The 27,662-nt window shown below is 33.7% G+C and overlaps 1 protein-coding gene across 1 annotated transcript; it reads left to right on the forward strand.

Annotated features, from left to right (window-relative positions):
- Positions 1 to 18,763: 18,763 nt before the first annotated feature.
- Positions 18,764 to 27,033, forward strand: LOC132306453 (cytochrome P450 714C2-like). The gene is made up of 5 exons (XM_059803835.1): positions 18,764 to 19,134; positions 20,108 to 20,334; positions 20,489 to 20,739; positions 25,662 to 26,016; positions 26,240 to 27,033. Exons 1-5 carry the CDS (start codon positions 18,840 to 18,842, stop codon positions 26,663 to 26,665), a joined length of 1,554 nt encoding a protein of 517 aa, XP_059659818.1. The 5' UTR covers positions 18,764 to 18,839; the 3' UTR covers positions 26,666 to 27,033.
- The last annotated feature ends 629 nt before the right edge of the window (positions 27,034 to 27,662 follow it).

Consider the following 27,662-nt stretch of genomic DNA (forward strand, 5'->3'; position numbering starts at 1 on the left):
CTCTTAACTCCTTCAGTTTTTCAGTTATAGATGCATTTTATTTAAGATTGTGTGACACTGAAAATATAAAGAAAAAAAAGTAGTTTCTTAGGTGAAAAGAAAAGAACTCGTCACCTTAATTTGCTATTTAGTAGTGCTTCTTTATCTCTCGTGTGGATGCCAACTTCCACCGTCCATAATTTGCTATTTTCTCCTATGGGTTTAATATACCTCGTCCCACACTCTACTGGAATTGGAACATCTTTTCCATAGAGTGCCTTAGCTTTTTGTAGGGTGACATTCTTCGCTTTTCCATGGCCTTTTCGCCTTGGGCCTGAAAAATAAATTTGTCATCTTAATTAAAATATAGGCATTTTACAAAAGAGCTTATGGTTAATCAATGATGAAGCATAATTATCACCTCCACTTGGTTGTGGCATCGTCTGTGAATTACTACCGTCACCTTCAATACTAGGCTGCCGAATTACTGCCACCACCTTCTCCATTTTGTTGTGCAGCAGGTAAACTTGTAGATGTTGCCTCAATTTGAGGCAAGCTAGCAGGTAAACTTGTAGCTGGTGGCTCAGTTTGAGCCACTCAGGACCATAATACTCTACGCATTGGAGCGCCAGAGGTGTCCATAATTATTAAACTACCACACTTCAGAATATAAACAGAAAATGTAAATTTAGTGATCTATAATTAGTCTAATAGAAATCAAATGGCAGAAACTGTAGCAACATAAAAAATGAGATCTATCTAAAGGAATCAGATTCCATGATATGTCCGGCCCACATATTCTATTAAAGGAGCAAACAAGATATGAACATTTTGTTGTGCATTAGCGAATGATCCCATTTGTACGTTATCCAACAACTCAAATACATTATCCACATTTCCATCTTCATCTTGGATAGCTTCCCCACTAACATTAGCATCATTAATAACATTATTGCTGCTTTGAGGAACCTCCCCATCCATCCCATAACTTAAGAGATGCTGCTCAACTTCTTCAATTTGAATATACCCCATAATGTTTTTACAATGACGACACGGACATCAAGACCTACGGTCTGACACTACATGACGACTAGCCGCCTTAATGAAGCTTTTTATGCCATCAAAACACTTTCGACTACCCCTAAGAAGATGATGAATCCAAGACTTATCCATGTAATTGGCTATATACACTACAAGAAATGGTGCTATTAGGGACAAAAAAAATTGTCCCTATAGGTGCCCAAACTGTCCCCAATACCTTTTTGGGACAGCTGATGCAACTGTCTCTATATGCAGCGTCCTAAAAGGGTTTTAGGGACGGACTAATTGGGATGGAATAAAACTCCGTCCCAATTGAGCATTAGGGACTGAATTTGTTTATCCGTCCCAATTGAGCATTAGGGATGGAATTAAATTCCATCCCAATTGAGCATTAGGGACAGTATTTTATTCTGTCCTAATTGAGCATTAGGGACGGAGTTAAATTCCGTCCCAATTGAGCATTAAGGACAGAGCTTTATTCTGTCCCAATTGAGCATTAAGGACAAAGTTTTATTCTGTCCCAATTGAGCATTAGGGATGGACTTAAATTCTGTCCCAATTGAGCACTAGGGACAGAGCTTTATTATGTCCCAATTGAGCATTAGGGACGGAATTAAATTGATGTATTTTTTTTTTTTTTTTTTTTTTTTTTTTGGCGCCTCTGACTCTTTCACAACTGTTCTTATTTCCCATCCGCTGTTGACAACCCAAAATTCCTCTACCTTTGATCAGTGATTTGATTCATATCTTCATCCATTCATAATCTGCATTCATAATCTGCCTGCTATATATATTCATAATCTGCTTCTACACAAACTAAAGTTAATGTCAACCATTAATTAAAATATATATAGGTTGTTTAAATTACACTTCTAGCAATTCTAAAAACTGTACCAAAAAAACATCATATGTAATCCCAAAAAATTAGTTTCTAATCAAAAACTTTCTTAGCCTTGCACTTGACTTTCTTATACTGCCTTTGGAAGAGGTGCAGCAGATGCCACCTATTTGTGTGCCTAGCTATTAGGAAATGATATCAAAAACTTAGTTTCTAAACTTCAATGTCTGAAATCATTGATCATATATTGCAGGCTTGGATTGAAATGGTTGGTACGGATGACCAAATGCCCCAAACATTGGTGGCTGAGGACTATTCAATAGACAGCCAAATGGTCCATAAGTTGAAGGCTGTTGCTGCTGCTGTGGGCTACCAAACGAAGGTCGATGCGCGCCAAATTGTGTGAACATAAGCTGAGAAGACATTTTGTTTTGATTCTCCGCAAGACTAGCCACAGTTGCCTTCAAATCATTTATGGAATCTTCAGCTCTATCAGCCCTCCTCCTCTCAGCTTCTAATTCTGCCACCAATTCTGCAATATTGGCATTCCTCTTACGTCCTCGTGGAGCCTTCTTTCCATGACCAAACCCGTGAAAATAAGTACCCTTTCCTTTTCCAAGACAATTCTCTAATATCTGCTCATCCACTGAAATTGGACTACTAGCATCCACATTAATAAATTCCTTTGATTGGGCAACCATATTATCCTGTATTTTGAAATGTCAATAAAGTAATTTAATAGAGAAATTGATGCAACCTAGATAAGTAATAATTTATATTGCTTTCATCAGGAAAACCAATTTTATTTTGGAATTAAGGCAAAACTGAAGCACTCTTAACTTTAGGGATGATGAGAATTTTAGTTCAAATAATTGAAAAGAGTGATAAGTTTGCTATGCAATGGTAAAAATTCCTCCAGTAACAACATCACTAACATAAAAACAGAGTTACACAAACACAAAGAGGTTAATCATGGCAAAAAAATTAAAGGCCTAAGTCACTGTTTCTTTGATTCATGGGTTGTGTCTTTACTAAATATAATATGCAAGGTTCTGCCAAACTGCAGGCTACATATATACCCACTAGTAAACACATTTAAGAGAGAAAAAAAAAAACCTAAATAAATCAAATAGGTAAGCATACCATTATTTGAGAAAATAAAGAATACCATATTCAATTACTTAAATGTCATAAAAAAAAAAAAAAAAGAAGAGAGAATTACAAATAGCAAGACCTAAAGATAAATGGACATAGGACGACATTTTTCATATCTACACAACAAGATGAGAAGAAGACTTTAGAGCATCAAATTTTAAAGCATTATCTCTGAAAGTGTGAATCAATATTTTTCAATATAATTCCCTCCACATTTTCCAAGTCGGAAATCATTTAGTAATAGCAATTTTCAACTACAACAACTGCAAAAGAAAAAACCTTCTGTTAAGTCTTCCATACAGTTATTAGGCAAGTAAAACCATTGGTTTCATGGAAAAAAAAAATTGTGTAAATAATATTATTGCATTTTCCTTTTTTAAGAAGAATGGATGAATCAATTATAATTAAAGATAAAAACAATATTAGAATCTTTTTATATCAAACATTGCCAAAGCCCCACATTCAAAACAACCTTGACAATTTCCAAAATAGCTAAGATCTCAGCCTAAATAGCAATTTGGTGTTATCCAGCATAGAGAACCCAAGTATGTAATTTATCAAAGTGAAAGCTAATTAACAATCTTGCATTATCCTGAGCTAGAGTATACAGTATATACATATTTGTTGTAAAATGTGAGTGCGCTAGAAAACAAGAATGTGTGATGTGTCAATGGGTATTGAGGTCCCTCTATACGCTGGAAAATGTCAGGATAATACTTTCTCTAATGCTATTGGTGGATCTAGCCATCCTTATCCGCTATACTAGGGTTTTTCAGTGTGACAAAAAGTTAGTATAAAGCATCCTTATAGTAGCCTGCAAAAAAGAGAGCCAAGAAAGGAATATTGAGCTGAAATAGGCTGCATTGCAAAAAGGGCTCGAAGCTAAATATAGTGAGTGTTTAATGGGTGATTTCAGGTTTATCCAAGTCTATTTTATTCACTGAAATCCTCATGAAGAAGCTGCAGATGTGTTGAACAGAAAGGAGGGCTTGTGTTGCTGATTTTCTGGTGTAAAAGAGTGATTCAGAGCCTCAACATCTATGAAGGACAGCTCAGAGGTTTGTACAGGTTAAGGCAAGTATATTCTATCTATTAAAAGCTGCAGAAAATTTGTTCTTAAGCATATAAGTGCTGTAGCTAAATTTGAGGTCTCATTGTTCTTTATTGTTGCTGATTTTTGGTTTAAGTAACAGAACTGAGTTATATATATACAAATCATGGTGTGAGTTGATTGTGTACCCTTGGAACATAATTGTGTTGATGATTATAAGCTGTTGAAGTTGGTTTATTTCCTAAAAAGTAGTCAGTGCTTGTTTTGACATCTTAAACCTCATAAGCAAGGGTTTTAAGCTTAATACACTGAGATCACAAAATTAAAATTAAAGTGTTATGCCTCAGTTAGTGTGTTCTACATCAGAGCATATGTGTAATGATGGTTCTAGTTTGTGAGAACTCAATTCAGGCCTAAGATTATACGAAATTCCAGAAATACACTTCAGTCAAGCAATTCTGCAGAAACTATAGCTGAGGACAGTTTGTGAGCTATTTCTTGAATATTAATTGTTGTGTTCGTGTGGTGGTTAATCTGAGCAAGTGTAAGGTGAGGAAACAGAGCCATGGACCTAAGCTTTCAGAGGTGTCTAGGTAAAATACCAGTTTTACCCCTTCATATTAATGTTAATTCAATGCTGCTATTTTGAGCCTGCTGTGAGTTTTTCAGTTCTGTTTGTGAGCTGCAAATTGATTTACCTTGCTGCTTTAAGAATTTTTTATGCACCAGTAAGTGTATTTTATGAAGACAAAGCTGTGACAACTGTTGGTGGTACAGGATTGAAATTGTATTAGTGATATACACACACAAAACCCTAAAAGCTAGGGTTAGTTGAGTTCAAGCCATTTGAGTGCTATAATTTACATAAAATTGTTACTCCCTATGCTGATTTTGTTTTCCCAAGCCCTCTATAATTTTGGGACTGAGACTCAAAAGGCTAACAAAGAGTCTGCAACTTTGACCCTTAAAGTTTAAATAATATTAGTGTCAACAATGCTCTGAAAAATGTGTGCAAGAGAGAGAGAGTTTTTTACTGGACCCCTTCAACAGAAGGGTATATTCTTCCCAGAGAGTTGGTGTATAAAATGATTAGATATGAATTTTTGACACTTGGACTTGATGGTTTCTATCTTTATCTGAAGTGAGCCCTTTTCAAGGGAAGAGACTAAAAAGGCACTAAACTAGCTTGGAAAGTGGGGGATAGGGTAGAGGGATGAGGCTATGAATAGACTGATGGAATGAGGGCTTTTCACTTTGATTAAATGAAAGAGGCTTTTACATATTCTCCCTTGCAAGTTGAGAAAGTATTTTATTAAAAGATGCAGCACACAACTAGCCAAGCTTGAAACAATAATTCAGAAAAGCTATACACAAAATCAATTAATTTATAGTTAATTAAATTTAAATCAAGTCAAATTTAAAAGTATAGAGAATCAAATAGGAACAAATAATACAAAACATTAAGAACAGAATCAAAACAGATTCACAACTACTTGTATTCATAAAGTTTACCAGCAAAGCAAGTGGAAGCTTCCTGACTATAAAGGGCAGTTAATTCAAACCAATACTAGATATTGTGTATGCCCAAATGCATTACCGACAAGCAAATTTACAGTTAATCTCCACATCCAAACGCGAATAATCTATGTCCAGTACACTGAAAAAGTAACACATGATATAACTTGCTATCTAGTTAACTCTTTCAGTTATCATTTATGACTGAAGATGGTCAAAATAATTCTCGAAATAGTACAAATTAGGGACAAAGAAATATGCAGTCATAACATAACCACAGTATGTTCTTTGGGGAAAAAGTCAATGCAATTTTTATCTAAGCCAATGTTCAAATTATATAACCAGTCTAGTGATTCTATACACAACTTCAAAGTTATACACTAAACACCTACTAAGCCAATGTTCAAATTATATAACCAGACCAATGCTTTTCAAATGAAGCAAGTACCCTTGTTTGTTGATCATATTGGATCACTTACCAAAAAAAAAATATTTATAGAAAAACAAAAATCATTCCTATATTTCCCAGCCACTTCTAAGTTTTAACAACAGAGAAGATTTCTAGGGATAAGGGGTGACACGGAGATTAATATTAAAATGTCACACCTAAATTTATGAAAAAAAAAAAATCAAAACTCCTAATCATTATTATATATATGTGTATGCAGAGAGATAGAGACACAGAGAAGACCATGAAAATTGGCGAATCTTCATGTTAAGTTAGATGATTTAACTTCTATGAAAAAAAGAAAAAAAAAAGATTTCATAACTTACATATGCTTTGCGAGCATCATCATTAGTCCATCCAGTCCCTTCCTTGAAATGTGCATTCTTGTACATTTTGATGGCAGGTCCTACGATACGATCCTCATTCTCTTCATCACTATCTTCATCATTTAAAGTAGCTTCCTTTTGTTTCTTCATTAATTATTTTTATATATTATAAGGTATGGTTGTTGAATGAAAAGAAAATAAAGAAATCTAAGTATAGTGTTAGATATTACATACCTCCTCATAATGCATTTTGGCAAACGACTTTGACCCAGCATAACGTATCACATCATTCTTTGACCTGTTTTCTTTGTTCTGGGCATTAATTTCCTACAAAATAATTGAAAAATGATACAACAAATGAAGGAAAGAATGAAACGTTGAAATCTTTGGAAAACGATATAAATAGAAAAAAATGTAGTAAACTTAACTTGAAATTTTTTTGACATCCACCTATTGCACAAGATCTGCCAGTCCTCGTAAGTTACTTCAAGATGTGTGTTGCGGCGTGCACTTTCTTCTGTTTCGAATTGGTTAAAATGTTTTTTCAAACGGTACCTATACTTCCTATGAGCAATGGTTAATGCGTTATCTGCGCATTCCTAAGCTTTTGAATCGTTTTCACAATCAACTCCGAATTCTTCCTGTAGTTTTTCACATGAATAAGCCATAAATAACTATAATTTTAAAGAAGGAAAAATAACAGAATCCTGATTTTGGAAAGCTAAAAAAGGATAAATTACAAATTATTTTTCATATCATCTAAATATACAAAGAAATCCCACACAAGATATGCATTAATTAAGACAAACCTTTATTTTACAATATAAGAACTGTTTATGAGATTTCGGAATCTTCAGCCAATTGTTATAGCATAGTGGAATGTAATCACGAGCAATGATCCCAAGCTCTCTCTCCCATAAATCTGAATGTTCCTCCACCAGTTTTGAATAATCATTGTTAAACTTAATCGGAATGATACCCCCATTGTAATTTTTGATTTTATATTTTTTTTTGTTTACAGCTTTTCCACGCTTCGGGAATTCTCTTGAAGAACCTAAAAAATAAAAGACATGAAAGTAACTTGTAAAAGTATTTTGAGACCTACTTTTAGTAAATTCAAAGACCAAGTGTAGTAAATGTAAAGATTAGAAAATATCACCTTGTTGTGGCTGGGACGATGCAGGAGCATTTTGGGTGAGTTCATTGTTAGATCTCAAAGAGCGACGAGGTTCATTGGATGCCATGGTATATTACAGCAAAAGGTGAATAAAATCTTTATAACGAATCAAAAAATCGATAGATTAGAGAGTAACAATTAAGTAAGAGGGAGAAGTATTAAAATAACAAGACAATAGAAAATTGATATAAAGAAAAATAATAGATAATGTGAATGTAAAAAAAGAAGTAATAATAAGACAAAAAGATAAAAATAATACATATTCTAAAACTTAATGTTCAAGTACTGAAGACAATTTAACTTCAAATTTGCATGTGTTCAACAAAAAATGAATAAAAATAAAACTCATCACATGTCATCCAAATCAGTATCATCTTCACTAAGCAATTCTTCTTCCTCGTCTGAATTGTCTTCAATGGAGATTTCATCATTGTCTTCAAGAAAGTCAAATTCATAACGTGATTCTTGACTAGTTTTAAGAATTATTTCAGCATCAATACTTTCAACCTCCAAGCCATCCCTATTCAAAGGGAGTGGATCCATGTCAAAGTCCGCCGCCTTAACAACCCTATCCACAATACATGGTTCATCCTCTTGATATGCTGCAGTATACATTTCAGCTGTAAGTTTTCTATCATCCTCCATTTCAGGAACATCATAGGAGCTTTTATGTGTTATATCTTGAATGACCTCCCACGTCCCTCGTAATTTGCTGTCTTTGACAAAGAAGGCTTGTTTAGCTTGATTAGCCAACACAAAAGGCTCATCTTTGTACCATTTACGGGCTATGTTTACGCTCCTGAAATAAGTATCACTCTTAATACCAGTCTTTGTGTTGAACCAATCGCATTTAAATAGGACAACCCGCCTTTTCAAAGGGTATTGTAACTCAATGATATCTGTCAAGATGCCATAGTAATCAAGGTCCTCTATTTTGACTAACACACCACTATTTTGTGTTCTTCGATTTCTCTCCCTTTGTATGGAACCTAACTCCATTTACAATGCAACCAGAATATCGATGTATCCGAGATTCAGGTCCACACGCTAATGAATAAAGGTTATCATTAATTGTTGACTTGTTATGATAACGCTCTTCCTTTATCTATGAAAAATTTGTAGAGTGTTAAACTAATGCACAAGGACACAACATCTAAAAGAAATGGTAGGTATGTTAAGCACATTATAGACTTACCAGTGTTTCCAACCATCTGGGAAATTCTTTTGCGTGTCTGGATTGTACATTAACCGTATTTTCTTGCTCAAGTGCAGCCTTGTGTGCACTAAATAATTATGTGATATTAATATATGCATTTTATAATTTACAAGTAGATAATTTTTTTTTTAAAAAAAAAATACAATATATAACTTACAGTGCGTATGACTCAATTTCTGGACAATTATTTAACACGTAGAATCGAGCCTTTTGTATGCTTGCAATGTCAAGTATTTCTAAACTTCCAGACCCTAAAGGATGAACCACTTGCCTTAGCTGTGAAAAAGTGGGCCAATTGGTACGATAGTCGCCCTCTTGATTTCTTTCTTCTCGATTAAATCGTGTCTCAATCCCTTGAAGAAACCTTGAGCAAAATGTGACACATTCATTGTCTACATAAGCTTCGGCAATGGACCCTTCAGGACGTGCCTTATTACGCACATAAGACTTAAGAGTATGTAAAAACCTGCGGACACATCAAAATACTTATACATAATTAAATATCATGTAATGCCCCCAAAACATTTTATGTATTAGAAATATACAGCACCTTTCAATGGGATACATCCACCGATATTGGGCAGGTCCTACGATGATAGCCTCACGTGGCAAATGCATAGCTAAGTGCACCATTATGTAAAAAAATGATGGAGGAAATATCATCTCTAACTTACATATTATAATAGCAATGTCCTTTTCTAATGCCTCTAAGACATCCATTTTAAGGATCCGACAACACATCTCCTTAAAGAATAAACCAAGCTCTGCTATCGCATTACAAATATCAACGGGTAACAATCCCCGTATAGTTAGAGGGAGGAGACGCTGTAAGAGAACATGTGAATCATGACTTTTCAATCCAGATATCTTACATTCATTGACATTCACACAACGGCCTATGTTCGACGCATAACCATCTGGGAACTTCACCGACTTTAACCAATCACACAATTGCCTTTTTTCATCCTTTGACAATGTGTAACGCGCAGGTGGCATCTCAAATTTCTCACCATTACGCCTAAGATGAAGTTCTTTTCTAATACCCATTTCTTCTAAATCCATCCGACTTTTGAACGTATCTTTCGTCTTTCCTTCAATGTTCATTAATGTCCCCAATACATTATCACATATGTTTTTCTTTATGTGCATAACATCCAAGTTGTGCCGCAACAAAAGCGTTCTCCAATAAGGCAATTCAAAGAATATACTCTTTTTTGTCCAATTAAGTTCCTCCTTCCCACGAGTCCGCTTCTTATTGTTTGGTCCTTTTTCCGAATCTAACCTCGGGTATAAGATTAAGTTGTTCTAGAATATCATCACCAGTCAACTACTTTGGTGGCTGTCTTTCTTCCTTCTCACCATTAAATTGCTTATAACGTTTCCTATAAGCGTGTTCGGATGACAAAAAAATACGAGCTCCCAAGTAACATATCTTCTTTCCATGACTCAAATAACAAGAACATGTGTGTTTGTTACAATTTGGACATGCCATATAACCCTTTGTCATCCATCTGGATGTCATCGCAAAGGCGGGAAAATCATGTATAGTCCAAATCAACCCCGCATGCATGTTAAAGTGAGATTTGCTATAGGCATCATATGTCATCACACCATCCATCCACAATTCTTTCAACTCATCGATCAACGGTCGCAGGTACACATCAATGTCATTACCAGGTGATTTAGGACCAGGAATAAGCAATGACATAAACATATATGGTTCCTTCATACATATCCAAGGTGGCAAATTGTAAGGCACAATAATTACAGGCCACATATTATAAGCATTGCTCATGTTACCAAATGGATTAAAACCATCACATGCTAACCCGAGACGAACATTACGAGGATCGGCAGCAAACCAACTATGCTTATTGTCAAATTCCTCCCAAGCTTTTGAATCAGCTGGATGTCTCAACACATTTGTCTCTTTGACGCGTTTCTCCTTTTGCCACCGCATGTCTACGGCTGTATCCCTTGACATAAACAATTGTTGAAGCCTGTGTTTCAAAGGAAAGTATCGTAGCACTTTTTGAGGAATTTTCTTACCTTTACCTTCGCAAGACTTATACCTTGACTCACCACACTGTGGACAACATTCTTTACCTTCATTCTCCTTCTAGAATAGAGCACAATCATTTTTACATGCATGGATGGAATTGTATCCGAGACCTAAGTCACATAACAAGCTTTTAGTCTCGTAATATGACTTTGGCAACGTGTTGTCATCAGGAAGCAACTCCTCTTTTAGCAACTTAAACAACATGTCAAAACTTTTATTGGTCATTCGGCCTACAACTTTCATATGGAACAACTTTAATATTGCTAACAACTTAGAGTTTTTCTGACAACCTGGCCACAATTCACATTGTGCGTCATTTAGCAATTTCTTAAATCTTTTGTCTCCCACATCAACTTCAAGTGGATCTTCTGCTTGTTCTGCATTAGTGAATGTTCCCATTCGTACATTATCCAGCAGTTCAAATACATTGTCTTCGTTTCCACGTCCCTCATCGGCATTATCCCCATTGTCGGTATTAACATCATATTCTGTATTAACAGTACTAGTGATGTTAACAGTTCCCTCCCCGTGCCATATCCAATTAGTATACGACTTGTACATCCCACACTGAAATAGATGTTTTTCAACCTCCTTAATTGGCTTATAAACAGTATTTTTGCACAAACGACATGGACATCTGATCCTACCCTGCCCATCTTTTTGTCTGTTAGCCAACTTTATGAAGTTTCTTATGCCTCTATTGTACCCTTCACTACCCCTAGCATGATGATGAATCCAAGACTTATCCATGTAACTGGTTCATCAAAAACAAAATCAATTATGGATATAATAGAATTGATGCATGTTAAATATATATGTGTATGTATAACTCTTTCAATTTCCTCATCCATGGTCCTATCCCATTAAATAGAAACATGAATAATGTATTAAAATAGATGCAATTGTGTGGAAATACATTTATTAATTTTTAACACATTATTTTGTATTTCAATTATGTCGAAATGTGTTATAAACATATATATATATGTAAGGAACAACTTTATTTTGAACACATTATGTACAACTATGTTCAGGACAAAAAATGTTATAGCCTTCCAAACAACCAAAAAATGAAGGAACATAATAATTATTATTTTTCCTAAATATAATATCTACCCGGATTAAATTCAAACATATTTATAAGAGAACCTTTCATTTAAACAAATTAAATTGAAGAAAACAATGAAGCTTAAAAATAACATCAATCAAACATGAACAAACAATTCCGTATAAAATACAAAACAGAATCATATAGTTTTGTCCACAGATTCAACTATATATCACAATGTTAAGACGAAGCCAAAACCTAAGAGATCAAAAACAAAAGCCTCATTTCCTAGTACTTCATTATCTAGATGTGAACTAATTTCTAATGAAAAATCACTAAATCTGAACCAAAAGGAGGATAAAACAACACTATTTAGTTCAAATCCAAAGCTAAACAAAACCACACGTATATAGAAACAAGATATTCAAAAAAAAAAAAAAAAAAAAAAAAAAAAAAAAAAAAAAAAAAGAAGAAGAAGAAATAGACTTAAAATCTAATCAAAACACATGGAGACAAATTTATCGAAACAAATAGAACAGGAAATTAAGAAATCACAAGACATTGAAAATTGGACTGTTTAATTACAAAATGACAAGATCACCTAGTTTACATCCCATGTGGGACAGAACACATCTACGCAACATAAAAAATGGTGTCTTTGGGTTTGCTTTTTTAATTCTAAATTTTAGTATGAATTCTGATCAGTATACTCGTAGTCTTGTATAAAAGTAAAATTTGGAAATTGAGCAAAGGTGATCTATGTACCCGCTCTAGGTCAATTTCATATTGGAGAATCCAATTATGTATAAAGCCTTGAAACTTCCAATAGTTGAAAGAATTAACATGACTACAATTGTGTCCAGGAATATAAAAATAAAAATAAAAAAATCTGTTATAGCCTCCCAAACAACCAGAAAATGAAGGAACATAATAATTATTTTTTTTCCTAAAGATAATTTTTTCCCAGATTTAATTCAAACAATTCTTTTATTTTTGGGCAACACATGAACAGATCTGTATAGAATACAAAACAGAATCATAGAGTTTTGTCCATAACTTCAACTATATATCATAATGTTAGACGAAACCAAAACCTAAGAGATCAAAAACAAAAGCCCCATTTCCTAGTACTTCATTATCTAGATATGAACTAATACAAATACTCACACACACACACATATATGTATATATAAGGCCATAAAAAACATGTGTGTTAAATCTATTGAACTAGTTTCTTTTACTTTTTGAACAAAGCACATTAAGTTAGATATAAAAATACTCAACAAATTACACCATACACACAAAACAATAAATAAAGAGATAACTCTAGCCTCACCAAGCCAAAAAGCAAATATACAAATCTAAAAAGCAACGGGAAAAAAAAAATTAAATATAGAAAATAAAAAACACTTACAACACCCGTAGAAGAGTAAGTAGTGACACTGAACTTCTAGTCCCTCTAGTAGTCCGTATAGAGAAGATCTACGGCATGAAACAAAGAAGCAAATGATAGAAAACATTCCAAGCTATCAATCCAATCAATTAAGACAAATGGATGGGGTATTCCAAAAATATAAAGGATGGGCACTTTATGCATTCAACTAAACATTTTGAGCTAATGCAAAATTTACAAATCCATTGAATTGATAACATTTTTGGCAGCTCAAGTGGATCAGTAATGCTGGGGATTAGAGATTTTCTTAAATACACAATACACAAGTGTTGCATTCTATAACAATTGGTTACCAAAAAATTGTTAAAATAGTTCAGTAATCTTTTGAAAAATAAAGCTTGAATTTGGTATTTTTAAAACTGTAAGATTAGCAATACAAAATAATAGGGATCATCGAGTCACTTGTTGAATTTAAAGTATTATAGGAAAAAAAATCCCCAAGAAACAATTTAGTGACAAATAACAATTTAATAAATAGCTAGTGAGTCAAGCATAATTAGGGAAAAAGTCCCAGATATTGGATCAATTTGGGGTGACCTGGGAGGCACTCTCCTAGTTGGTGTGACTTTCAGCACCACTCTAACCAATTCGTGCGCACCAAGACGAGGCGTGACACCTTCTCCTTGTCAGATAAATATATATATATATACATATATTTTTTATATAATACTAACTAAAAAATGAAAAAAGAAAAAAAAAAAAAAAACAAACAAACAAACAAAACAAAACCCTCTCTTAAACATCTTGTGAAGCTAGAACCAAGTCTGCAGAACTGGAAAAGGCAAAGTGATGGATTAAGCTGTACAGTTTCAAAATAACATTTGTCCTTGGACACATACTCTACACTTCTTCTTATTTACATGATACACTCTAGTTATCAAAAAAAAAAAAACAATTGTTTTATTTTGTTGGCTATAGTTATCAATTAATTAGCTTTACAGCTAACTTGCACTCTACTTGTGGATAAGAAGATCAATGGGATATAAAGTTTGTTCATACATTCTGTTTTCTTGTCCAATAAAACTTTTTAAAAATTTAGTTCCAAAAGAAGATGGATACAACTCAGGCCAATAATTTATAATACTACTAAATTTAGTTTGTTATGATTTTTTTTTTTTTGAAGATTTTTTTTTTTTCCAAAAAAAAAAAAAAATACGTTAAAACCCATCAGTACCATTTAGGTTAATGCAAAATTAAAATATTTCCAAAGCCATAAGAAGAATATTCAAAAATGAAAAAGTTGGGTTTGTGAGAAGATGACGGACTTGTTGCAGGGAGTGTCTAGAGTAGGAAAGTGGGTGAGATCAGAATACAAAGAAGGAAGAAGAAGCTTTGTCTACCATTAATGGACTGACTTTGCTGCCTCCCAATTGAAATGAATTAGATGTTCACCCAATTAGACAAAGAAGAAGCCAATAAACTGCAAATTATATATTGCTAAGATCAATCAACAAAACCCACAAAAAAGGATCGACTTTCCAGCAAGAAAATTAAATTAATGAAGTAGCTTAGTTTATAGATTGTGCAAAGAATCTACTCTTATACGAATTATGAAATTTTACATTATTCTCAAAGTACGCGAGATATCAGGTTCCTCAATGGATTAAAAAGAAAACGAAGTGAAGACAATTGTCTATTTTACTTCATAATAGCAATATATAGCATAACTCCTTCAAAATATATATATAAGAAAATTTATTCTATTTTATTTTATATTTTATTTTATTTAATAATTTTTTTTAATAGAAACTCACTCTTACATTCCACTTTTTCTTTTAAGGGATTTAAACCTAGATCTTCTATTTTGAAAGGTAAAAAAGTGCCACTATTTTAAAAGTGAAGTTTATGTTTTGCATTACAATCATATGTTTGAGAAAATTTAGAAAACTTAACTGCAGAAGGAAAGCAGAAGGAATATATATTTTTAGCCTGGCAATTGGTTGAAGTTTGATTAGAAGTTAGAGGGTAGGTAGGCGACTCCAACAAAAGCTCACACACCAACTGTAGGGCTTCCGACCAACTGGGACATAAAGCACGTCTATCATAAGGAAATTCCTAATGTAATACCATAAGAAAATTGAAAATTGAAGTCCAAATTAATGCGTTTAATGTGCAATTTGGAAGGATGAGCGCGACAAGAACTTATCTTCTGATTTCAAGTTTTAAAAATCTTCTCCAGCATTCCACAATTCTAAATCAAAATAAAAATTCAAAGAAGACCTTTACAATTCTTCTTTTTTAATTTTTCTGTCTCATTTTCACCAAAAATTTAATATTCAAAGTTAATCATAACTTGATCCTAATCCAAATACAGAGTTCCATGCATGACTACTTACCAAATTAAATATTGATCTTTGAACCCACCCCCGTTTTCCTTTTTGTTACATTTTTTTTTTTCCTTAATTTCATTTTGAGTACAAATATGGTTGTTAAGCAATGAACAATAAAGCGAACACTCAAGTTTTGTGCATCTAAAACATTTATGTTAATTATATGCATGTGTATATGTGTGTATATAGTGAATGTATACGCAGTTAGGGTTCATTAATTGGGAAATAAGGGAATTGAGGAGTGAAAATTACCGGCGGTGGGATTGATGTTGAAGACGGCGGAGAGTGTTAGAGGACTCATCGATAGGAGAGCAGAGGATATCAAGAAAGATCGTTTCTGGCTGCTGTTGTTGGGGGGCTCTTCAAGACCTCCATGTTGATACCCACTTTTGCGAAAGAGAAAATTAGTTGGCAATGACTTCAATTGAAAAGAAAGAGATCGATATTGGGGAAGACCATACAAGTTTTTCAGCACTAGATGTCATGTAAAGGCAAATGGATCATCATCGTCTGAGATAGAAGACGGAAGGAGAAGAGCTAGCTAGGGCAATCCTTCAGAAAGAGGGCAGAACAAGTTTAATATAATTGAGAGGGTTCTGCGCAAGTGTCTCCCTTGTGGGCAAAATATATATATGCTAATTGATTGAAACTACGTCGTTTTAGAAGGATAGTTTTGTAAAATTACCTGGTAAGTAATCAAGGACGGTACGTTTATCGTCCCAAAAGGCCATTTTCATAATTTTTTTTATTAAAAAAAAATATAAATATGGCGCTAAATTTTCGCGCTAACTAATTGGAGGGGGGTAAATTTTTTTTTTTTTGGTATTTTAGGCTTTTTTTTGGGTAATTTGGGACAAACTGCTTCTTCCGTCCCAAATAAACTACCTTTTTGAGACAAATTTGAAACTGTCCCTAATTGTCCGTTGCCCAGAATTCTTTTAGTGACAAAAAAAAAAAAGGGTAGTTATAAACAAAAATCACTTGATGCATGTGTTGAATATTTCATAACTCTTTCAACTTCTTCCATGACGGTTCCATGACGGGTGGCTGGTCCTATCCCATTCAATAATGTAAATCTATATTACAATTCCAACTCAAATTATCATAGAGAGAAGTTGTTTCTACAATTGATCAGATAACATGTTGTTTATGTATTAAAACCATGTTCACTCTCTCCAAAAGACTTGTTTTTCCATAAATCATGATTCAAAAATAAAAACGAAAACACCTTAATGCATAAATCTTTGAATTAATTTAAGAGAATTTACAACACATGTAACAAAAATGATGATAGATATAGAGATCCTGACACTAACTACAAATTTTAAAGAGCTTGAGTAAATATAATGGTAGAGCTTAAAAATTAAGCAAGTTAAAAGAAGACAAAAACAAAAGTTTAAGAACTTCTACCAATAAAAAATTTGAAAATCCAATACATTTACCGTACATTTTATAATGTCACATTACTCACGGTACATTTACCGTCCCTAAAGACTAATTTTTAATTATGTTTTCTATTTAAAAAAATCATTTATGTGGCACGAAGTTTCTTGCCAGCGGTACGGAGGGGGGAAAAAATTATTTAGGCCTTTAGAGACGTTAATTAAAGCCCATCCCTAAAAATAGGGTCCTTGGGGACAGTAATTAAAGCACATCCCTAAAAATAGGGTCTTTAGGGACAGTTTTTTGTACTGTCCCTAAAGGTCTGTCATTAATAATCCTTTTTCTTGTAATATAGTGTATATAGAGATTGTGAAAATTAGCGTTTCATCTTGTATAAGGGTGTGTGCAAAGAATGAGATAGTTGAGTGTGTAACTATTTTCATATAACTAGTGGAGACTAGCCAGTTCATTAGTTATGAGTGTTGTGGAACTTGATTGTAACTCTTGTTAGTTTTATTTACTATAAAAATAAAAAGAAAAACCTTCATTTTTTTAAAATATAAAATTAATAATATATGGCTAATATAACCCATATTTTTCCTTTCTTGTCCTTATTTTACTATTTTTGAACTTTAAAATTTTTTTTTTCTCGGCTTATATATGGGTTATATATTTATGCCAAAATTAGACATAATTCTGTATGCTTGAATGTGAAATACCATTTTCTTTATACATGATCTTATCTGAACTTTTTTCATATTAAAAAGATAAAGAATACGCCTATGTAAAAGATAATATATTAAAATCTAATTATATATTTTTTTTAAATTTTATTTTCACGCAATAGTTTGGCCCGCCCCAATTATAAGTTTTTGGGTCCGCCCTTTATTTTCCACCCAGTTGCCCTACATGGCTCGTATGTAATCACTCACCTACTCCTATATAAATAGAGCATGGTGTAGTGTTATTAATTCAATACAGTATAATACAGGTTCATTTATTCGTTTCATTTCATATGTTGACAAAAGAAAATTATAATCTTGCATCATAATTTACTAAATCTTGGTGTTTTTTCCCTAGATATATTAGGACAATACTTATTTACTGATCACTAACATGTATTTATAATCGAACCACATCAACAAATAGTTTGTAATTATAAGTAAGTATTGTCCTTTTATAATTATATATCATATTACTCACCGATAGACAAATACTTTCTATAAATTATATTAATCTATTATAAAAACTTGATTTATTGGTTTGATATCAAGTAGCACATAATTTTTCATTCTCACACAATGTCAGATTATTTTGAGCCAAATTTAGTGTGAGACAAAATGATTGTCCGAAATTTCAACAGTGACTGTGATACGTCTTCGAAACGTGGCCTACTTAATTTTGAGCCACAGAATGGTATCTGTTTCCACATTTACTCTTCTCCTTGTTCAACATGTTGGACTTTTCTTGCAGTGTAATTACAAATCAAGTTGAATCTTTCAAACTTAAAGAAATCCGGGATCATTATTAAATTTTCAACAACACGTGGTATAAAAATATTTTGACTTTGTTACTTTGCTTCACTATACAGTTCCGTCGCTTTACAGTTGCTTATCGCATTAGCCTAAAAGTCAATTATCATTTATGTGGTATATAAATATTTATATATACACATTATGATTGATAGCGAAATTATAGTACAACACTCACTATATAACGAGCACTTGAGTTTGGAAAATTATTCATGCAAGGACACACCAAGAATATATAATACACTACTTGGCTGCTAGTGTGTAAGGATTAAGAGTGATAGAACAATGGACAAGGACCTCCATGTTATGTTAGAATTTTGGGTGTCCGTTTTTTCGGTTGGTGTTATGGGAGTATTTGTGCTTGTGTATAAGGCTCTGGTGATGGAGCCGGAGAGGGTTCGATCCATTATGAGGAAGCAGGGAATAGGTGGACCGCCACCAACTTTGCTTCTCGGTAATCTCTTGGAGTTCAAAAAGCGGCAACCCCCAGCTGCAGCCAGGTCTACCAGTGAAAACACACTCAACCACAATTGGTTTGGCACTCTCTTTCCCTCTTTGGAGCAGTGGAGAAAACAATATGGTAAAAAACACACACGATGAGAGAGACATATATATATATATATATATATATATATATACTTGTTATATATTTCTGCGATATATATATGATCTTATTCCTATTCCCATATATGCATATATGTTACAATTAATTTATATATATATTTATATAGGGGCGAAGTTAGGATTTTGGTTCAAGGGACATGATAGATAACACTGACAAAATAATTTTTTTTCCAAATAGGCAGAAAATATAAGTGAATAAAAAATGAATAAGAAGTGAAAAATAAAAAAATAAAAAAAAAAGAAAAAGAAAAAAAGAGAGGTTATTGCATATTAATTATGCATGAGTGCAAGAAAAAGGAAATTTTAAGAAGAAAATGAAATAAAAAGAAAAAATATGAGAGAATTTTGAAGGAAAAATATGTTTTAATTGTAGAAAGAGAATGCAAAAGTTTTTGAAGATGATAAAAAGAAATTTGAAGAATAAGAAGGAAAAAGAATAAAGAATTAAAGACGATTTTAGAAATAGATAATTTTATAAGGGATAATTCATAAATTTTATGGGAGTATTTTATAAATATTTATAAATTATACGCATTAAATAAAATAAAATTTAGTGAATTCAGAAAAAGAGAGACTGTTTTATTAATTTTAGAAGTTGCATTTTACAATTTATACAAATTTATGTATAGGAAAAAAAAAAATAGTGGGCCACCATGGGGGCAGGGGCTGCAGCCCCCTGGGCACATGCACAAAATTAAGCATATATGTATATCTATAGCCGCCCACTTTTGAGTTTATCCAAATGCACATGTTAGCATATGTGTGGATCACAAAAGCATATAATATATATATATAGACACTTCATGGATGCTTCGCAATGCCCAGCTGTATTTGTGTCTCCTCTCAACTACATTTGCTTCCCAAACTGAAAAATAAAGATAACTATATAAATGATTGCTATATGATGTATATACACACATTAATTGCAGGTAACTTGTTCATGTTTTCACTTGGTAACATACAAATATTATATGTGAACCAACCTGATTTGATGAAAGAGATTACTACCTACAAATCCTTCGACTTGGGGAAGCCTTCATATCACCAGAAAGAGTTCGGTCCATTGCTTGGTCAGGGCATTCTAACTTCAAATGGACCTACCTGGGCTCGTTACAGGAAAATCCTTGCTCCGGAATTATACATGGACAAGGTCAAGGTACAAATTTATTACCACACCATAATGGTTTAGGTTCTAGGAATCTTAAACAAATTAATTGGGTTTTGCTTCTGGATTTGTTTGATAAAATTGCGTTTAATTACCAAATATATATAGTAACTGGCTGTATGTATAACTTAATTACATCCTGCAGGGAATGATAAACCTAATTTTGGAGTCCACTGACACACTACTGAATGCATGGAAGAGTAGAATTGATCAAACTGAGGGTGGAATTGCAGACATAAACATCGACGAGTATATGGCAAGTTTCTCTGGAGAAGTAATCTCGAGAGCTTGTTTTGGAAGCAGTTACATCAAGGGAAAACAGATTTTTGTTAAGCTCAAAACTCTCCAAGAAGCCACCTCAAAAAAGGTTTTGTCTATTGGGGTGCCTGGTGCAAGGTAAGCCTTCTTCTTCAGGGGCTTGCAATACCATACACAATGAAACTTCTCCAACAGAAAACAAAAGTTGACTAGACCACCCCAACCCCCATGGGAAAACCATTTAGGGCTTATTTCATAAAACGCCCACAACTTTTAAATTTTGACCATAACTCCTAATTTATTTCAAAAAATTTCTTACACTTTAAAAGCAATCACATTGCTCCAATATCAATACTTGACTCGTTAATCAGACTGTGAAATGACAAAATTAACCTTACTATTTAATATTATATTTAAAACTGAAATTTACCTTTTGTAAAATTATAAAAATACTCGTCTTCTTTCTTGCTCGATTGGACCAGAACCGGTCACGCCCGTTTTCGAAGAGGTGTTGTTTCTCCACCTCCTCCTTAACAACAACATAAAGCCCTAGAATCTAAGTCGTTCATTCAAGCGACGATCAATCTTCACAAGGTGGAGGATAAACAGGGTTTGATTTCTAGGGTTTACTATCCCACTCCGATTCAGCGCTTGCCTCCTCTACCTCACAATCATCACTGGCCAGTTGGTCAAAAACGAATCTGTCGAGAGAAAGGAGACCACAATTAATTTTGTGGCGGCATCACCGTCGGCGGCGAATTCGTTCGTGTCATCGTTTACCGGCGACTCCAATTCTACAAAGTTGGAGTCCAACTCCTTCAAAGGTAGTGAAGCATCACATTAGTTTGCGAACTTGAACACGTCGTCATTGTTATTTTTAGGGTTTCAAATGAGTTAGTTTGATATCTATAGCAAGATCCAATTATATATATTTCCACCATATATATATATATATGTGTGCCTGATATCATAGGATGAAGGAAATTATTTGGTGAAAAAACGACGTCGTTATTAGATAATGACAAAAGGTAAATCGTTATTAAAAAAAAAAAAATTTTAAGTTTTAATTTAACATTAAATAGTAAGAGTAAATTTGACATTTCACAATTAATTTAAAGGATCAATCATGAGTTTGGAGGTAATATTATCACTTTTAAATGTATAAAGAATTTTTTAAAATAAATTGGAGGTTTACGATAAAAAGTTACAAATAATGGGGGTTTTATGTAATTAGCCCCTTTTTGTTTAACAAAAAATCTCATTCCGTTGGTCTTTGGGTTCAACTATTAGTGGATACAAGTCACGTGACAAATTCACTTCTTAGAAAATGATGGCGTTTATGTTCTCTATATAACGAGTTAACTTGTTTTAAACCCAATTTTCTCTTCCCAATTTTCAATGGGAACAAACCCTAACAAAATGAGACAATGAGATGCTCTGCACTGGGAACCCTAACTACTCTCTCATCAACTCAATGGCTGAATAATCTATTATTATAAATCGGATTGTATTTTGATATTAAGAAAGTGTTGGGCGCAACAGAACCTATGAAACCACTTGTTAGAACCCACAACTTGTCCAACGTACAAGAAACCTTACAAGAAAAAAAAGTTGTCTAACAACTAATAAAAACCTACAATAGAATGTGAGACACAATTTCCATCAGGAAGACCCAAATACTTGGTAAAAAAAAAAATACTTAGTAAAAAAAAAAAAGAAAAATAAAGGAGAGGTAAAGTGCAAAAAAAACAAACACCTTCCCTATACATGCAAACTATGTGCAAGGAACACTTCTATTAAACAAAAAAATGCATATAACACAGTATTATCCATCTTTTGAAAAAATTGTCCCCTAATCATCAATTTTGACCTATTATTTTTTTATAAAAATCCCAAAATGCCCTCAGTGTGATGTAAGAAGTTTTTTTCCCTCTCTATTGTTTCTCTCTCTTCAAATCCTCTGTGTCTTCTCTGTATACAATAACACACCATCCAAACTCTCCAACTCAATCTCTTCATCTAAGAATTCAGCCTCCTTATGACAATCATTCCAGCTTCAGATTCTGAGATAATCAAAAACCCTTTTGATCATACCCGTGTCTGGCTCGAATTTGCTCTCGAATTGATTCAATATCAAAATCACTCGCTTCGTGGCACATTCATCATATGGGTCGAGCTCAATTTTGCCCTGATTACTTTATCAACAATTCGACTAATTCTCAAAATTCACACGACACATCGATCGAACTCAGAGGAAGAACGTCGAGCGTTGTTGCTACAGTTTTAATCGAAACCCGGAATTGTGTTGCAACGAAATGGTAATTCATCAAAATCCAGTGCCGAGACCCATCATCCCTGCACGGCGGCTCCTTCACTTCTACAATCCTTGCATTCTGGTAAGCTCAGTCCGTCGCTGGCCTCGTAATAGTTCTTGTATCCCGTTATGTTCTCTGTCCGCGCCGTTCAGTCTCTCACTTACTCGCCGTGCTCACTTGCTCGTCGTGCAATCCTCTGTGCTTGCCGAGCACATTCTCCTTGCTCGTCGCCGAAATACTTGCTCGCTGTCAAAACATCCTCGCTCACCGGTTCGTTGCGTTGCCGAGCAATCCTCTTTGGTTCATCCATGTGTATATATATATATATATATATATATATATACATGGATGAACTGTCGGAATTGAGTTCACTCAACAAACCAAATCAAGCATTTGATTATCCGATCGTAACGTTGTCGGATTGGTCCACAACTTCACTAACTTCAAATCATCGATTTTGATCGATCTCCACCAAACTGTCCATGGCAAGGAATACCTCAATCCTGTATCTCCTCGGTTTCTCTTTCACATAATATATACCAATAAATATATAAATTACCTTCTTTTTGTCTACAATTTTATTGCTCTTGACCTGAAAATTCTAATAAATTTCTCAATTTCATCAAATTATAAATACATCAATATATTCTTAAGACCATAAAAAATACCTTATTTTATACATAAATCAATTCCTCAAATATATATATATACAAAAATCTCCAAATATATAAATAAATTCGCAACACCAGCTTTTTCACCTAAGTTCAAATTTCGCAATTATTCTTCTTCCTCATACCTAAAACTGGAGGGTCTGGAGGGTGGTAAGACGGGAAGTTCCAGTAAAAAAATTCATAATAAGAATTTTATGAATATTTAACAAAAACAACTTCATCAAATATACATATTTATGTAAATATAAAAATAAAAAATATATATATTTAATTAAATCAATCAATAAAACCGTTTGGAGCAAAATCAAGTCATTCAAGATACAAAGAACCCTACCCATAAAATCATTTTTCCTTGATCTTCTTCTTCAACTCTTGCCCTCTGTGTAATTCTCGGCCTCCTCCCTGTTCTCTCTCTCTCTCCCTCCCTCTGGTTGCTCACCGAAATCCACAACACACGCACACACATTATCACACAAGTGCCCAAATTAATGGTTTGGCACAATAGTTTAACAGCGGACCCACCACCATCTGTCATTACTTTCTTTTTTGCCTCCATTTGGACCACCACCATCTCACCCACAACAGTGTAAACCAAAAATCTCACCCATAACAAACATTACCTGTATATATATATATATATATATATATATATATATATATGATACGTAAATATCACCAAACCAAAGGGGTCCTACTTAAAAACAAACACAAAAGATCACAACTTAATCCAATAACTCATCTCCTTCATCCAAATTAGGACACGTAGCTCATTAAAACAAAATAGTGGACAAAAACTAAAACAATTATATATATATATATATATATATATGATACGTAAATATCACCAAACCAAAGGGGTCCTACTTAAAAACAAACACAAAAGTTCACAACTTAATCCAATTACTCATCTCCTTCATCCAAATTAGGACACGTAGCTCATTAAAACAAAATAGTGGACAAAAACTAAAACAATTATTTTCTCTTAATTAACAAAAATAAACCCCCAAAAAATCTGTAAAATAAAATCAAGCCTGAAAATCTGGGTTATCACAGTCCTTGATATGTATTTGATGATATGATTGAGGTAGGAGCAATAGAGGCTTGATATTTTGGCTGAGATTAAGAAATTATGGCTTGTTTCATTGATTGATCTTGCCGTCACAACTGATGGTGTTTGATGGGCGGATTTTTGGGTGGTGTTTGGTAACCATATTTTTGGATGGTGTTTGGTGGTCAGATATTTTTGGATGGTGTAGTGTTCGCTCGTCGGATTTAATGGAGCTCACCTTATGCCACTGGCATGGGATATGAGTATTGATATGAATTATTGGTTTCTGAATTTAATAGGGGTATTATGTGAAAGAAGTATGTAGAGAGAATATGAGGAGGAGATATATTGTGGTTGGCATGGAATTATGGAGCATGGGCTGTGTGGAGAGAGCATATGAGAGAAAAAGTGATACGAGGAGGCCCAGAAGTTTATATACAGTATATGAATATTTAATTACGTAGTATATTATTTTTATTGCTTACATCAGCAGGGAGCCTTCATATTTTTTTAATTTCTTTTATAAGGGTATTTTAGATATTTTAATTGCTAAATTTACCTAATGTCCTTGTTTACATAAATTGAAATAATAAAAAATTAATTACACATTTTATATATTATAAAAAAGTTTTTTGTACTTAATCCGAAAAAAGAATAAGAACAAAAATTCAATGTCTCTCTAGATCTGCATCTCTCTCCCCCGTCTATATATAGATGGATCCAATAAATTATATGAGTGAGGCAACAAATTTTATTTATTTTGGTAATTTCGGGGGTGGGGGCTATGTAAATTCAATACTAAAAATATATAAATAAAAAATCAGCGGGGGTTCCTTAACCTACTCACCTTATTTACTGGTTCGTCCCTGAAATTGGATAATTCCTTTTTTTGTAGGCGCCTAGTAAATATATATTAATTTTATTATTTATATATAATGGTTGAGTATTTTTTTTATTTTTTATTTTAAAGGGCTATAATAGTTAAGTTAATTAGTTAATACCTAATTCATATATTATATGTTTCAGTTATTTTCCTACTAAAGGCAATAGGCAAGCATGGGCATTAGAGAAGGAGATCCATGCATTGATCGTGGAGGTAGTGAAGGAGAGGAAGGAAAGTGGGTACGAGAAGGACCTATTGCAGATGGTGCTCGAAGGTGCTGAAAATAGTGATCTTAGCAAAGATGAAATCGATCAATTCATTGTTGATAACTGCAAAAACATATACTTAGCCGCGAACGAGACCATTTCAGTTGTTTCCTCCTGGTGCCTCATGTTATTGGCTTCAAATCCAGAATGGCAAACTCGTGTACGCACAGAGGTTCTTCAAGTTTGTGGTGGCCAAATTCCAGACTTTGATATGCTTCGTAAAATGAAACAGGTAGCACATTAATGCTTTCGTAAAATGAAATAGTTAGCACATTAATGCACAATTGAATTAGAATTCTCTGAAAGTTGGGCCAAATGGTGACAACAACGATAACATTAATAATGAAAATTACGTGCTAGATCATTTTTTAAAATAGTAGAGTTAATGCAAATAACAATTTTAGGTCAATAGAACATATCACTAATTAACTATAAATTCTAATTCTGTTCTGCAGCTAAAAATGGTGGTCCAAGAAACACTGCGTCTATATCCAAATGGAGCAGCATTGTCTAGGGAGGCCTTGAATGACATACAGGTTGGAGGCATTAACATACCAAAGGGTGTCAACTTCTGGACCATGGTGGTCACAATGCACACTGACCCTGAAATATGGGGACCAGATGCACTCAACTTTAATCCAGAGAGGTTTGTGAATGGGCTCACGGGTGCTTGCAAGATTCCACACACGTACATGCCGTTTGGATTCGGACCACGATTGTGTGTGGGACAACACTTGGCTATGGTTCAACTTCAGATACTGATTTCTCTGATTCTCTCCAACTTCTCTATTTCCCTCTCTCCCAAGTATGTCCATTCACCGACTTTAAGGTTACTCGTAAAACCTGAATATGGGGTTGATCTTTTGGTGAAGAAGCTGTGAACTGTGCTTTTAGGTTTGTTGGATTTACAACTGTACTAAGAGAAATAAGGAGATGCAATTTGGAAGAATAATTAAAACTATTGTTACAAGAGAAGGTGGCACCTTCTACTTAAGAATTGCTCATTATTGGTTTAGTTTTGTATGCATGAGATTCTATTTATGATTACAAGGTGAACCATGCATGTATTTTCTTTCCTACGGATCTCACCTATGGTTTCAAAATAACACCACATCTCCCCTGTCAGTGTTGACTTTCAACAGAATATATTTAAACATTGTAAAATATATGTTTCTTTATGAATTGTTTGTGTGCGTGTGAACATGTATTGATTCTAGCATCATTGTTGTATGTATGGGGCAATGAACAAGCCCATTGGGAGACAAAAGGGTCAATTCCCCACATCGTCTCAAATTAAGTCCTTTTAAGCCTTGCAGTTTGAATAATATACGAAAACCCAAACATGACTACTCACTTCTATTTTCGTCTTCTTATTTTGTGCGCCTAATTCAATTTAGGAATAATTTTTCTTTGTATCTTTTTTCTGGTTTGATGATTTATTATATTATGGTCCCTTACAACACAACTAAAGATACCCCCAAATTTCATGCAATACTTTTTCAATTCGCAATGACATTGAAATAGCTTTTACCCCATCACTCCCACCTGTGCCTTGGGCTCATGTCACCGGTTTCAACCTTGCAACTCCAAACACAATTTTATTTTATGATTAGCTATTCGAGCCAAATTGCCAAAAAAGGACTAAAAATTACCTACATATCTCTATATCCCCAACTCATGTCTTATGTACAAATCTGCAAAAGAAAACCAATCACACCTATTTTTCCAATGCTCATTATCATTGCGCATCTAGAATTACCTCCAAGCCAAATGTGGTTTCCCCACTTCACTATCCTTTTGGTCAGAACTAATTTACTGGTCTTCAGACCATTGGAAGCTAAATTCACGCAATCATATCATTAACAAATGAACTCTGGC

The sequence above is a fragment of the Cornus florida genome, unplaced genomic scaffold (genome assembly GCF_030987335.1).
Source record: "Cornus florida cultivar Cherokee Brave unplaced genomic scaffold, ASM3098733v1 CherokeeBrave_3.0.0_Hap2_Chr05, whole genome shotgun sequence".
Taxonomy (NCBI): Eukaryota; Viridiplantae; Streptophyta; class Magnoliopsida; order Cornales; family Cornaceae; genus Cornus; species Cornus florida.